The sequence below is a fragment of the Coturnix japonica genome, chromosome 5, assembly GCF_054131305.1.
Source record: "Coturnix japonica strain WE chromosome 5, WE-NBRP24, whole genome shotgun sequence".
Classification (NCBI taxonomy): Eukaryota; Metazoa; Chordata; class Aves; order Galliformes; family Phasianidae; genus Coturnix; species Coturnix japonica.
This window is the reverse complement of record NC_140667.1, coordinates 6,544,338-6,558,761: the sequence shown is the minus strand read 5'-3', so window position 1 is coordinate 6,558,761 and position 14,424 is coordinate 6,544,338. Positions and strand designations below refer to the sequence as shown.

At 38.8% G+C, this 14,424-nt stretch overlaps 1 protein-coding gene across 11 annotated transcripts in view; it reads right to left on the bottom strand.

Annotated features, from left to right (window-relative positions):
* Nucleotides 1-14,424, bottom strand: part of MPPED2 (metallophosphoesterase domain containing 2) — a 164,864-nt gene that overhangs the window by 34,763 nt on the left and 115,677 nt on the right. For 7 of the 11 annotated variants that reach the window (XM_085549943.1, XM_015863521.3, XM_085549949.1 and 4 more), the window contains one exon: nt 6,699-6,924. In XM_085549943.1, coding sequence (XP_085406069.1) covers nt 6,699-6,924 — 226 coding nt within the window. Of the gene's footprint in view, nt 1-6,698; nt 6,925-11,973; nt 12,072-14,424 lie in introns of all 11 variants that reach the window. The other 4 variants (XM_085549945.1, XM_085549946.1, XM_085549947.1 and 1 more) reach the window with 1 other exon arrangement.

The following is a 14,424-nucleotide window of genomic DNA, read 5'->3' as shown; positions in this document are numbered from 1 at the left end:
GGCATGACAGGTGAAGCACATATATTAAAGGTTGCTACTTTGTTTACAGAGATACTTCAACCAAAATATTGAAAACAGGAAAAGAAGCAACTAGTTGGTAACTGATCACTTTCTCCCTACAAACTGTACTTGCACCTCATGTGCTCTTATTTGTAGCTATTACAGCAGGTACCGTCACCAGCCCTTTCGACTACACTAACATCCTGCTCAGAGGAAGCTTAACTGGTAGAGTCAGGGATGTCAGCAGCTCCCATACTTGAGATGCACACAAACATTTTAGAGGTGGTAAATACCCAGCGGTCTCATTGATTTTCAGCTGAATCCACGAGTCTTGACCATTTGTGAAATTTAATGCTGAATCTATTCTACTGAAAGGATTCTCATGAAAATCTGATGAATGTAGTTGTCACTCCTGACCTTTCCATCTACGCTCAGATTCACAATCAGTGTTCTCTTATTTGGAGTGCTACTGCAATTTCTGCTTTATCTCATAGCTTCTGTGAATTCCATTAAGCATTTTAAACGGGTTAAAGTTAGCATTGTGATCAATAAGTATTAGATAAATACAACCCAAATAATCTTCAAGATAGTCATGAGAAATCCTAGCCTCCATTGCGAGCCAACAAAATCTAGTCACTTGCTATATGACTTACTTTTATTACATTCATATACTGCTTTTCAGACTTGATTTCTCTTCCATTTCTCTTGCACTTTTATCACACCATGGGAGCCTCCTCATCAGCAACATGTGAAGCAACGTAAATTCTTCCATGAATTCTAGAAACACGCACACAATGCGTAGATTTTGCACACATGACTTGTACACCACAATTACATCGTCATTGAGCAAATTAATCTATGAGCACAAGATCACCAGCATTGCGTAGCCTCTGAACGGCACAGTTGACACTCGTTCTGGACCTTAGCTTTTTTGCCTAGCACCTACTGCACTTAAAATGGTCCAGGGATTAAGAGACATAGGGTAGATTGCCTCAGTCAGTTTGGTATTACTCTGAAGAAGCTCAAATCCCTGTTTCCACAATAGGGAAAATTCAAGAGTTAGGAGAGCCACTATTTTATGCCTGTTTGTTTGAACTGGCAAGATTTCCACCCATAAATCAACAGTTTGCATGTGAAACCAGCAAGGAATACCCTAAAGCTCTTTGTGTTGGAGCCGAGCATGAAGGAAAGCTTAAGGCTTTATCCTTTGTCCCTGTGCTAGGGTGCACAGCTTTCCAAAATAAGTTAGCTAGAAGAGGTCGGCACACCAAAATTTAAAACCACTTATGCAATAACCTGTTTCACATTAGAAATATCCCAATATTTCTTTAAAGAAAAATAAAATAAAATAAAATAAAATAAAATAAAATAAAATAAAATAAAATAAAATAAAATAAAATAAAATAAAATAAAATAAAATAAAAACCTTTAAAAGTAAACAGGAAAATGTTTAGCTTCCAATGAATCCGGTATCAAGCAGACTGAAGAAAAATCAGCAGTGTTCCCAACCAGTCAAAAAACATAAACAAAACAATCTGGACGTGGGGGAACACATTCTTCCATCTTAAAATGAGAAGCTTGAGGGACAAATGCCAAGAAAAACGAAACAGAAGCCTGCACCTTTAAACACAAGCACGGTACAGCGGTGGGGCGTTTGTTCAACACACAGACAGAAGACTTCAGTCTTTGCCGACACTTTGCTCAGTTGCTGAATTGTACTGAGTAAACTAGAACTAGTGGAAAACCAGGACAACACCACCAAGCTTGCTCCCCAATCTCCCCGTGGTTTCCTCACTGCTAGTCAACAATGAAGAACTTTATTGCTGAGTAGTTCAATTTCTATTCCTCCTTTTTCTCTCTTTTCCAGGCACAAGTTAATTGCCAGCTAAGACTATGAAATAAAACAAATGAGATCCATTCCAACCCATCAGTATATCTGAATCCTACCCCATGAGCTGCCAATTGGTTTTCCAGACCTCACGCTCAATATCTGCTGTTAATTTGCTTGCTATTTCAAGAACTTAAAGACTGTCAGCAAAATCCATGATGCATTACAAAACTTATAATTGAAAAGAGGGGGAAAAAAAAAGCCCAACATTTGATGCTTTTCTGACAGGATAAACACAAAGACTGAGGACACTGATCAGAAAGAGGGAGATGCGCTGACTTGGAGCTGCTTGGATTGAAACATAATTGCAAACGGAGCAGAGAAAGAAACAGTTACACAAGAAAGTTTAACCTTATGCAAAACCTTTCAGAGAAACCCACAATGTTTACACTGCTCTAAAAAGCAAAGGAAAAAAAAAAGCAATAATTGTTATTTCTAAGGCAGATGAACAAATGTCTCCCTCTTAGGGCTTTCTTAAGGCCGCATTATCTATGCCAATTAAAACTTGGCTTCTGAAAAAGAAGTTCAGGCACTTCCTCTAGAGTTACTAAAAAAAGCCAATGAAAGCCTTGGCCCCGCAGAGGTGAGCGACAGCGACTCGTTTGTTCTTGACCTCTGCATCACCCTACAGATCACATTCTTGGACATAGGAAAAACCCACTAGTATTCATTAAAAGTAACTGGGAGGCCAGCTTTGTGCTCCGCTTCTTGAGAGCAGAGCGAGCTGCAACCCAGCAAACGTGCAGGATACTGCCAAACAACACCACCGCTTCTTTCAGAAGGGACCAGCTTCATCCCCAGCTTCATTCAGAACCAAACAATTTGATTCACAGCGATGCAAATCACAAGTTTTTGAGCCATTATTTAAATAATCAATTCTATTATTTTATGTTTGTGCTTTTCCATTATTACCATAAAGTCGATTCAATTAACCATTAAAACGCATTGATTTATACCAAATTGGCTTTCATGCAGAACATTTTTGCTCCTCAAAAGGATCCATCTCTACAACAATGGAAACAAATATTTATGCTTAAAGTCACTGGTCCTCAGTTTCACTTTTTGCTCTGTTGGATACAGGCAGAATTTGCCCATGTATTTTAATAGCTAAAAAACAATTTCATACCATACAGTTCTAAGTACACACAATCAAGTTTAACACACTTTGAGTGTCTCTTTAACAAACCAAACAAGCCAGCTGCAGGACAAGACAAAATAAGACAGAAAATATTTTCCCTGAACAACTGTTTCTGTCAAAATGTGGTTTAAGCAAACTCTGGCTCCTGTTAACTTCAGCTCTCCAGTGGTCTGACTGCTTTAAAGCTTGATCCAAATCCAGACATCGCTAGAATATTTGAGCTCAAATGTCAATAGCATCCTATAGTAAATTCAGACCTCAGCATGGATGAACAATTGCAAGCATTTAAACACATGTAATTTAAAGTAATAGCATTTGAATTTAAGTAAAATACACGATCGCTTCAGACATACTCAGTACCTGAAGATTCACAAATGCTCACGGCCTACACTTGTAAAGATACAGCAGCATATGAGTTATGCTTATGTGTCCTGGACACATGGAGCCTTAAAGTTTAAAACTTCACTTATCCATTACTATTAGTATTTTTATCTTATTTAGTAACTAGCTTTAATCTCACATACATGAAGGATAAAAAAAAAAAAATAAAAATCTTTCTATTGGAGTCCTGAAGAGTTTTGACTGCATGAAGTACAAACTATTAGGGCAAAGTCAGGAGGACTAGAAAGGGGACAAACATGGATGATGGATAATCAATAGACTAAATGGACAGCCTTCAGCCAGTTTACTCCTTTTGAGGTACATTCATGAATCTCCTTCCCAAGGTGTGAAAAAATCTGTTAGATTTTCCTCGTCAGAAAGTGAGCAGAACCCAGAGTGTGCCTCATATCCCACCCTTGCTATCTCCTCTGCTAGAGGCTGTTGCTCTGTTTTCAAGCCCCCCTCAGCTAATGCCATTTAATACTCTCAGAACCATCAGGCTAAATTCAAATTTTCTGCTCCTCAGAGGCTGTTGATATGCACCACCGCACATTCCAATTGCAAATACACATGAATGCTCCCGTGTATTCTAAGTTATTTTCTACACACAAATTCTACTTAAATTGTAAGTTAGGAGGCACTACTTGAATTCTCTTAGGTCTTTAGGAAGCTTTCAGATGCACCAGGAGCAATAAGACGTAATGAATATGGACTGATATTTCTTTTCTGTAGTTACACTGAGTTAGCAATTTACATTTTCTAAACAGATAGATGACTTATAGCCAGTTTTTCCAGTCTTCTGGCAATTACTCCTCAGAATCCTCTGACAGGCTGAAGCCTCCAGAAACACAGCTGTTATTCTTGGGTTGATCCCCCTTTTTAAAATTAAAACCAGTAGCTTTATCAGCAAATGAGATTTTTTTTCCCTCTGGAAATACAAAAATGCACATAAATTGAACGTGCCAACTTAGCTCATTTTAGGGTTGGAGCATCTTCTGGGTTAACGACCACTGTTCCACATCTGTGACAGAACTAATTGGGGTAAGGAGGCCATAAATGCATACAACTCCACCACGAATTCTCTTCCTTTGGGGTAATCTGAAGATTTATAGGTAGTAGAGTGAGATGTCATTGAAGGAGAAGGAAAAAAAATTAAGTGCCAAAATGCTCTTCTCATTATTCTGTCTCATTTGCCAGGCACAGATCAGATTTGAAACAGATTTTTCCAGGATCTGATGTGACTTTTCCTTCCTCTCAAGGACCAAGCAAAACACAGAGAAGGCTTAATTCTTACACTTTCTAAGGCAGAAAGAAGCAAATGAACACACAACAATATAACAAAGCCAACAAACCTATCCTCTAAACACAGACTACATGTACTGATCTAAAAAGCTGCACTCTAAATGACAGCCCCAAATCAATTTCCCATCACCATTTGCTTCAGAACATGATTCGATAAGTTGTTTTTTTTCTTACAGCTGACCACAGAAGAAATATCCTCTAAGAGAGAACTAAAGCAGGAATTGGTTGGAGCTCAACCTGCCTTTCTAGCAATCCAGCTTAATCTCAGTAATCATTAATTGGAAAAACTCCGTTATCAATCAATGAATTGATAGGTAGGAATAATACAGATTTGTCTGCCACAGAAAGGTCAGAATATGTATGTCACTCTTTCATTATGGTTAAAATAAACTCTGATGACTTAACCCTTGATATTTCAGAACAAACACTCTAAATTCACGTGCACACAAGCAAAAAGGAAACACTTCTAAATGCAGGTAGAAATTAAAGGATAACAAATTCTCATTATGAGTTTGGAAACCACAGGGCAGTAAACACAGGCACATTCTGCCAGTACACAAATGAAAACACATATAAAGGCATTTCACACGGTTCCCCATTTCAGAATTCCAAGTTCCCTCTTTCACAAGAATACCTTTTCCAAGACTTGGGTTCTTCATTCTCACCCAGATCTTCAGGAACTACTTAATAAGAAAGCTAAACTTGAAGAGGTGCCCTCACGCTGCAATCACCGGATGCCTGCCGCTCTCTGTCTCATACACACACATGAAATAAGCTGAACACAATCTTAATCTTAGCTTGCAGCTCATATGGCTGATCACCCTGCAGCAAGTCTCAAATCCATTGTACCCTCTGTAGGGCTTTTGTGGACTTTGTCTTCTGTGTGTTCTTAGTGAAAAGAAACACTGTTTTCACAAGATGGATGCTAAGCTGAATTAAGACCATCTTTCCCAATTAGATGATGATACAGAATTTAGAGGGTTAAGTTAAGCAACATCAGGCTGATTTAAACTAGTTTAAACAAAGAATTTTAGATAGAGCTCCATCACTGTTTTCTAGCCAGCACTAGTGTAACAGTATTATCTACAAAGCACAGTCAGAAACATCACCTTGTATATGAACTACCAGAGACTGAAAGTTAAGTGAACAGTAAGGAGAAAAATGAAAAAGACAAATGCAAGAAAGGGGAAAATTTCTCATGTCCTCATACATTTGCCCCATTCTTTGGCTTAATAATTTCTATTTCCTTTTCCTTTACATACACCTGTCAAACAAGCCTGACACCAAAAATGTAGGTTATAAACTTAAAATAAATCCTCTCTACAGGTGTGCATAAATCAGCATCTAAACACTTCAGCTGACAATTGGGAATGCCAAGTAGCATAACAATCACCATCAGTGCAGATCAGCCTTCCAGTAAAGCTCAAAGAACTGTGGTTGTTGCAAGTGCAAAAATTTAAAATGAGTGCTAACAAGTGATCTTGGGGGTCTTTTCCAACCTTAGTGACTCCATGAAAACCATAATGTCTAAGCTAAGATGATTTCAAAGGCTCTGTAGAGAGATAACAAGCAGTGCAATTCAACATGTAGAGAAAAAAAGACAGGATCTCCTTAGAACAACAATGGACAGCAATTTTCTTCTTGCATACGGTTGGCTCAGGAATTGAATGAAATCAAAACTGCCTCAAGATCATATTATTATAATTTTATAAGGAAAAGAGAACAGCGCCTGTAATCGATCTGAGATAGCACTCAAAAGCACCTGCTACCTTGTACTTGGTGCTACGTGCATGTTAAATGCTACCATACCAACCTATTAGAGCAGCAGATACAAACACCTAATAGCATACAATTCAGAGTGATTAACAGCTAAGTTTGATACTATTCTGCAGGGCAAGGCAACACAGCAGCTTCATGCATTTCCAGCAGGAATCATTCCTGTTGTGGTTTAAGTGATCAAGAACAAATAAAGTTTGAATTGAGACTTACCACGGGGCACCGTATATCCGGAATCCTTTAACTGTTACTTCTGAATCTTGTAAGTAAATGCTATTCGTCAGGAGCGACTGAACATTGTCAAAGTCCTCTGGTTTCAATTTGGACACAGAAGGAAAGCGGTAGTAATCTTGTTTAACAAGGTCTGCCATGAATTCCTTATCAAATGTCAGTTCATGATTCCCAGCAATCACTATTTTATATTCATATGGCAGGTTTCCTGAAATAGCAAAAAAAAAGAGGACTTAATTAGCACATTCTTCTCCCACACCCCACTGCCAGCACAATAAGTAGACAGCCAGCAGGGACAAAATGAAATACCCCAACTCTGCGTGCATCTTTATTTGGAGAAGTTATCAATACTGCCTCTCTTCCATTGAATTGAACTGTTTTGAAATGTCAAGTAATGGCACAAAGAAACACCCTTATAAAAAGTGTGCACTTTTACAGATCCTGTCTCACTGTGACCTGCCAAAAATCACAAGCAAGATTGCATCAAAGCCAGAAATTACCTAACAACCCTCCTCTGTCTTCACTTTGTTTGCTTGTCTTTTAATGAATCTTTCATTTTGGTGTGAACTCCTAAACAATCATTTAGGAAACACTTTCTTTTGTTCTACAAAGGTAGTAAACACTTTACAAGCAGATGGATTCAATATATCATTATAACATTCACTTCCTATACTGCACGTGGGTCTTTTGTTATTTACACAAACCATGAAAGCAACAACTGACACACCACAACTGTCAGTGCCATTAGCCCAGATGCTCATATACTTATACATACATACACATACATGTAGACATTAACATCCACTAATTTGGAAGTAAAAAACAGGCCCTCAAAACACACATGGAAATTCATGCGTACATCTTCCTGTTCTGGAACTTCCAACATCTGCCTCAAAGGAACAAGGAAGTGGATGTTGTGCATTTCTCTTGAGTACCATTCCCCTGTTCATAAGCATTTGCTCTTTCACAGCTTTGACAGCTTAAACACTGTATTTCAAGCAGCTTCTGAAAGTGTTTTTTAATTCTTTTAAAATGAAGTTTTTAACAGCACCTTTAAGCACCTATATAGCAATATTAACTTCCCGCTAAAAAAAGCTCACTAGTCAAAACCCTCTGCTTCTCAATATTTACACAGGAATTATGCATGAAACATAAGCTAAAGTCAGCTAATTCTGGATAGAATAACTAAAAGTTATAAATCCCCTGAAAAAAGAAAAACACGCATTTTCATAGATTCCAAGACTGAACAAAATGCAGGTCATATATAGTCATAACTCCACACTTCAACATTGGACTAAAAGCTGGGGGAGATGCAATAAATACTCCTCTACCTTCTTCCCTTCCCCATCTCTGCTACAAGCACCTCTGTAATTCATTGTTATTGAAATACCAGACGTGGCAAGTACCTACAATTCCTGCTCTCTGACACTCCTGGACACAAGGTAAAATTCCTGCTTTCTCTCCTCAGGAAACACAAAAGACAACTGGCAGCTGCGCCATAGCTGCCAGTCCCCCCAAAACAAGCAAATCGTGGTTACATTCTCCAGAACGTAGGATGGATATATGTTAGATTCAAGTTTCTGCCACATTATCAGTTTTTCTCTGCTAAAGCTGGCAAACCTGTTCGTCTTACTAGATAAGCGTCCAGATTTAATGCTTTCTCCAGTTTATTTTGATAAGAGATTTGAAAATGGGTACATTTTCCTGGTATTATATTCAATTAAAGCTGGGACGTTGTGTTTGAAGCCAGGGCTTTCTATCTTGCCATGTCAGAAAGATTTACTTTGAAGACACAGGACATGATCAGTTGTGACTGATCAGTGATTACTGAAAGGTGCAAATGTAACACTTTGCATGTTATATAAACACCTGAATTCAGCAGGGAAACTTTAAAAGTAATTACTATAGTTCACACCCAGAAAGCCATTCATTTTAATGAGTGTGGCCCTGCTTGGTCAGTTTGTGAGTGCCAGCAATGGAAGAGGAGCCTCCAGTTTGGTGTCAGGGAAAAGCAGGTGGCTCAGGACAGAGCTGTACCAGTGAATCCTATGGATCAACAGCAAGGCCTGAGAAACATGGTCCTTGGGGAGAAACACCAAATGTGGCCAAAATGTCCCAAACCATCAAAATGTGTCAGTGTCTGCCTGTAAGCTCCAGCTCTGCTGCAGCTCATATACACGGAAGAGCACAAACACCTGAAGAACAAGCAGTGCTGGCTGGAGATGTGTTTGCTGCAGGTCTAAGTCCCCATGCAGGGGCAAGACAAGATGTGTTTCTCTCCACAGCTATACATATGTTGTTCTTTACCACATAATGGGCACAAAGTTTTGACCTGGCTCCCTTGCTCTGTTCTCTGACTGTTTAAAACACAATTTTGCTCTCTTTTTCTGGAGTGGCAGCCACTGGAGTTGGATCAAGGGAAAGAAACACAACTCATAAAAACACAAATGTACCAAAAGCCAGGCCCAAGCAAAGGAGAGAAGCTGGAGCAAGTCTCATCCATTTCTTTCTTCTTCTCAGAGGAAAGACTACCTAGTACTAATCACAGCAATAAATTACCTGCAATTGGATTACCTATTTGTTCATTGCATATAGGTTTTCCCTTCCAGAAGACCCCGGTGGCGGTGCACAGCATCCATCCACTCTGATACAATTTACAAAATACTTCAGTGTTTTCTCCTTTGACAGCTCTGCCCTTTGTCTATAATCTGCTGACCTTTCATGCTTTATACAGGAGCATGAACAGTTACACACAAAATCTCCTACTCCATGGTATTTTACTTTCCATCTTGACTAGATTAATCTCTGCATTACTACTTCCACGCTGTTCGATAAGAAAGCCACTGCATCACAACACACAGTTTGAAAGGTATTCTCTGACTTTTCTTCACTGCATTTCTGTCAGCTGCACTCGGTCATCATTATTTTCCCAACAATTATATTTTCCATCACGTATCAGTAATATTATTCACTCCAAATTATTCTGTGAATCTAGAAAAGATAAGTATTACTTTTCAAGCTAGGAAAAGAGCTGATGTGTTTGATTAGGTAAACTCTTTAGAAGCCTCAATTATCAACTCCTCAATATCTAAATTTAAATTAAAAATACTTACCTGCTATCCAGCAGAAATCAAAAGGCTGCTAAAAATGACAAGAGCACTGTGTCTTCTAAGTAGTCGCTTATATCGAAGTACCTGAGATCTTAAGAAGGTTTACACTACTGCACACAAGCGCAGGTATCTTCTAATATGTATTTATGCCTTTGCTCTTATTCCATTGCCACTAAGGCTCTATGCCAGCACAAGGATTTGATAGGTGCCCAGCACAGTCCATCAGGAAACAAACTGATCAAGATGAAAACCGATGTCGTAAATAAGGATTGAGGCTTTGCAGGCTTCTAAGGCAGAAGAGGGCTTCCTTCACTGCCAGCAACGATGAATACTACTTTATTGTTGTGCATGGAAAACAAACTGAATTTAAATACAGAAGTTAAGGGGAGGAAGGTTGTGTTGCTGTTGTTTTTTAACATACCTAAGTAGCTAGGTTTTTGTTTGTTTGTTTTTATGTTCACCTTAAATACTTGATCCTAAGAGCCCTTAATCTGTTGAACAACCATTTCTATTCTAACAACATGCTCCACAGGAGTCCAGCTTACTCATATAACCAAAGTTCTCCCAAACTGCCAGACATGAAAACGACTATGACTGGCAATTAATATTAAATCAGAACCTCTATGAAAATTATTATTATATATATATATATATATATTTTAAACTAATGTTGAACATCGTGTTTTGTAGGTATGTGCTACTGCATAAATAGTGCTATAAACCTGTCTTTACTACGTAAATACTTCTGAGGTGAAGCTCTGAATATCCACACACACACGCATTAGCTATTCAAACCACACAGAACTTCTATGAAAGGTTAAGCACTTTCATGTCCATTTCACAGGCTCACAGACCCTTTGGCCATATGCTAAGAACTGGGCTTAGAATCCTTGAAGTAGAAATCCTAGTCCCTTCCAAAAGAAGGAAAATCTCTACAAGTGAGATGCCTACACAAGTCAATCCCCTCCTTATACATGCTTCACAGGCATAACTGGCCATGAAACCTATAAGCAACCATATACACCTCCAGAGATAAACACAGAATGAGTTGACTCTGTGCTGTTCCTATGGACTTTCAGTGACTGCAGCAGATCAGGGTGCTATCGATTGTCCAGCCAAAGCTGCACAAGTGCCCAAGGGCAGCCAGCAAACATTACTAAACAGAACACAGTGCTGCTCAGCAGCACCATAACTCCCCACATAGGTTTCTTTTGAGAAGTCCACTGAGTCTCCAGGCAATAGCTACTTTCTTCTCAGCATTTACAGTACAACCAAAACGCACACAAATTCCTTCCAGTATTTTAAAAGAGTATTTGAAAGGCTCCAATTAATCCTTCAGCAGCAACAAATGCAGTTTGCAAAAGTACAGTTAGACAGACTTGAGCTTCCACATGAAACACTAGGCTCCTCTCACCATAAAGGGTAACAGTCCTTTCAGTGTAGGTAAAGGGATTCAAAACTGGGTAAGAAAAACAAATATCTTTTCTAGGGTGAGATGGATTGTCAAAATTTTCTGGCTGCTTTGACCAAACAGCTGCATAGAAAGTACTCAGTGGAAAAGCTAATACTGACGCCAACTGATAGGTGGGATTGAAAGCTTAACCCACATACGTCAGCACATCTTCCCATTGTATCTGCAGAAGCTTAAAGACTGAAATAAATTTAAGAAGTGGAAAAACTATAAAACATGCACAAAAACAAAACAAGCTTCTAAAGAAGTAGGAAGAGATGAAGTACAAGAGCTCACAAAATCTTCACGATGAAAATATTCCACCAGCTTTTGAAACTGCATCAGTTCAGATGATGTTTTTCATTTCCACTCTAAAAGAACATTTGGAGAAGGAAAACTAAGGCAAAACACACACAGGCAATGCAGCAAGGCAAGTCGATGAATGAAAGTTAAACTGTTTTGCCTTTCTGCAAGGAAAACAGACCACAGCACAGGGAGAAGCAAAGGCTGAGACCCTTGAGTTCCTGTGATAAATCTAAAGCTTGCACATTAAAGCTCCCCTTTGTTGAAAATGCTGTTAGACACAACAAAACAGAAATGTTACGTAAGTGCAAGCTCTGCCTCTGACCTTTCACTCTGTAACCGTCAGGCTTCATTAATTTTCACAAGGCCTGACAGCTCTAGTGTTAATACTCACACTTGCTGATCGAGCCACACAGCAGGTTCAGACTGCTACCTTCTCCTCTGAAACTCATGCATTAGGATTTCTTCCATGCTGGCAATGGAAAACCAAGTCTAAGAAACATTAAACACAAAAAACTACGTTACAATAATGCCGAGGTTGAGTCATAAACCCATGAAAGCAAGGAAGTATGGAGTGAATTTTGCCTCAACACCTACAAGTCAGCTGTGCAAAGCCAAGATATTGCAGCCTATAAGGTCCTCTCTAAGCGACCGGCAGGTATGTGTGCTGCTAAGCTTATGTGGTTACTTCCAAGCTGTCTGACAAGGCAGAACCAGCAAACCTGGTGCTTCCACTCATTCTCTCTCTCATCTAGGCAAACGGAGTGAATTTGCCACAGTGCTGGGCCAAACATCATCAAGTGCAGCAACAAACCCTGAACCAGGGCCATAAATATATACGCTGCCAAACCTAGTCAGCTATGGTCTGATGGAATCAAACTCTGACATGGGGAATAGTTCCTTGCTTTTATGTATTTATGTCTCAACCGTAACATTATTCTAATGTAACTGTTTGTGATTAATATCATTCTCTTCTCTTTAACAGACAAAAAAGTACCATCACATAAACGGCAACCTCCTCTTTTGCTTGAACACTGCACAACTTCTTTAGCAAGATTGCAGCATTACATCGTTGTTTCTGCTGGTTTCCCTTAATCTCAAAGTAATTTTGGATTCCATTGGAGTACTGTTTCTGAAACTTCTTTTCTTGAAGCAGAAGACTTCACTACTAGATTTAGCCATTAATATACGGCAATTATTTGTATTGAAACAGAACCTGGAGGCTACGTTTAGTCTAAGCTCAAAGAAAGAAATCCCCAGGATTTTGCAGCTCTGCCAACTGTAGGTGTAAAAAGTCCTCAGAATTGACTTTAAAAATATCAAATTTGGAGCATAAGCAGCAGATTTCACTGCTTGCGATCCTCCAGTAAGGCTTCCTTTTCAGGCTTGTAATTACACAACCTGAAAGATGAAGCTTTCAAAAATACAAATGAATAAAATCATGTAGCTCAGAAGTCCAAAAAAAAAAAAACAAAAAAAAAAACCCAAAAAAAAACCTGTCAGCTGTGAAGTTTCCCTCTAAATTTAGCAAACTCTGAGAACAGCATCCTCACTGCAAACCACACGCCTCATTTTGCCCTTTCATTTGTAAATTCATAAACAAAGCAATACACAACAGACCAGCATGACCACTTTTGGGCTACGTGCACACTTTTAAGGAGATCCTTTAAGCGAAACAGAGCTCACATGGGGCAACATACAGGGTCTTCAGGCAAAACCTTCTTCAGTCGTGTTAATTCGATGGGTGTTCCTTTCAACAGAATAATCTCATATTTACACTTGCATGAAATCTGCATCTAACTGCCTGTAATTTCAGGTCTATATAGTATGTAGCTGCACAGAAATGCTATATTTTGCCCTACAGGTCTTGACAGTTCTTCCTGTGGCCATGAGCATCAAAGCACTAAGTACTGCACCAGGGATCACAGAACTACTTGTCCTGTCACTGTGAGCTCAGTTTGCTTTCAGATGGCCCTTCTCTTGAGCTCTGACTATTAAAGCTGAGAACAGAACCAAACACTGCCTTCTCGGTACCAGTGGGGCTACAGAGAAATGTTCTTATTGAACATGATCAAGGCAAAATTGAAAAGGAACTCTTTTGATTGCTATTGCATTAGGCTAAAATATAGAAAGGAAACCTAATACAATCTAAATCTAATAAGAAAAAGGCACCTCTATTTCAAAAAAATTTCAAAGCATTCTCTGTAAACGCATCACAGATCAATTTACATGGTAGTTTTGCCAATAAGCAAAACGAAATCACAAGTTCCAATTGGCTTAACTCATATTGGAAAGTGCGAAAGCAAATGCCGGAAAATGCAATTACTGCAAACAAACTCCATTTCCTTCATTCAGGAGGGAATTCCGGGGAACATTTTATTGCCATCAAATAATATTTCTAAAGGCATCAATACCCAATTCTATTTTCTTTCCAAAGTCCCCCCACGCTACATAACCTAATCCTCTATAAGGAAACTCACCAGATTTTGAAATAATACATTGGTAGTTGATATTACGGACCCTGAGCGCACACATACTGTATCAATTTAAATAATTTTTCTCTGTGAATCTTCAGAATATCAAAACCAGCAGTCTAACACCAACAGTTCAGGCCCTACTTCTCACAATATGCCCTTTGTTTCTGTAATTCACAATTCCAATTATGTCCTTTTTTAATATAGAAAATAAATGAATAAAAGTCATCCATAAGAAGGTCAGCTTGAGAACAGTTATACAACAAGTAATTAAGCTATTGGCAATTATCACAGACAATGGTGTGGTATTTTCATGTACTTATACTTTCACACCATTGAAGGCCAGAGAGTGCTAAAGGCATGGTTTTCTA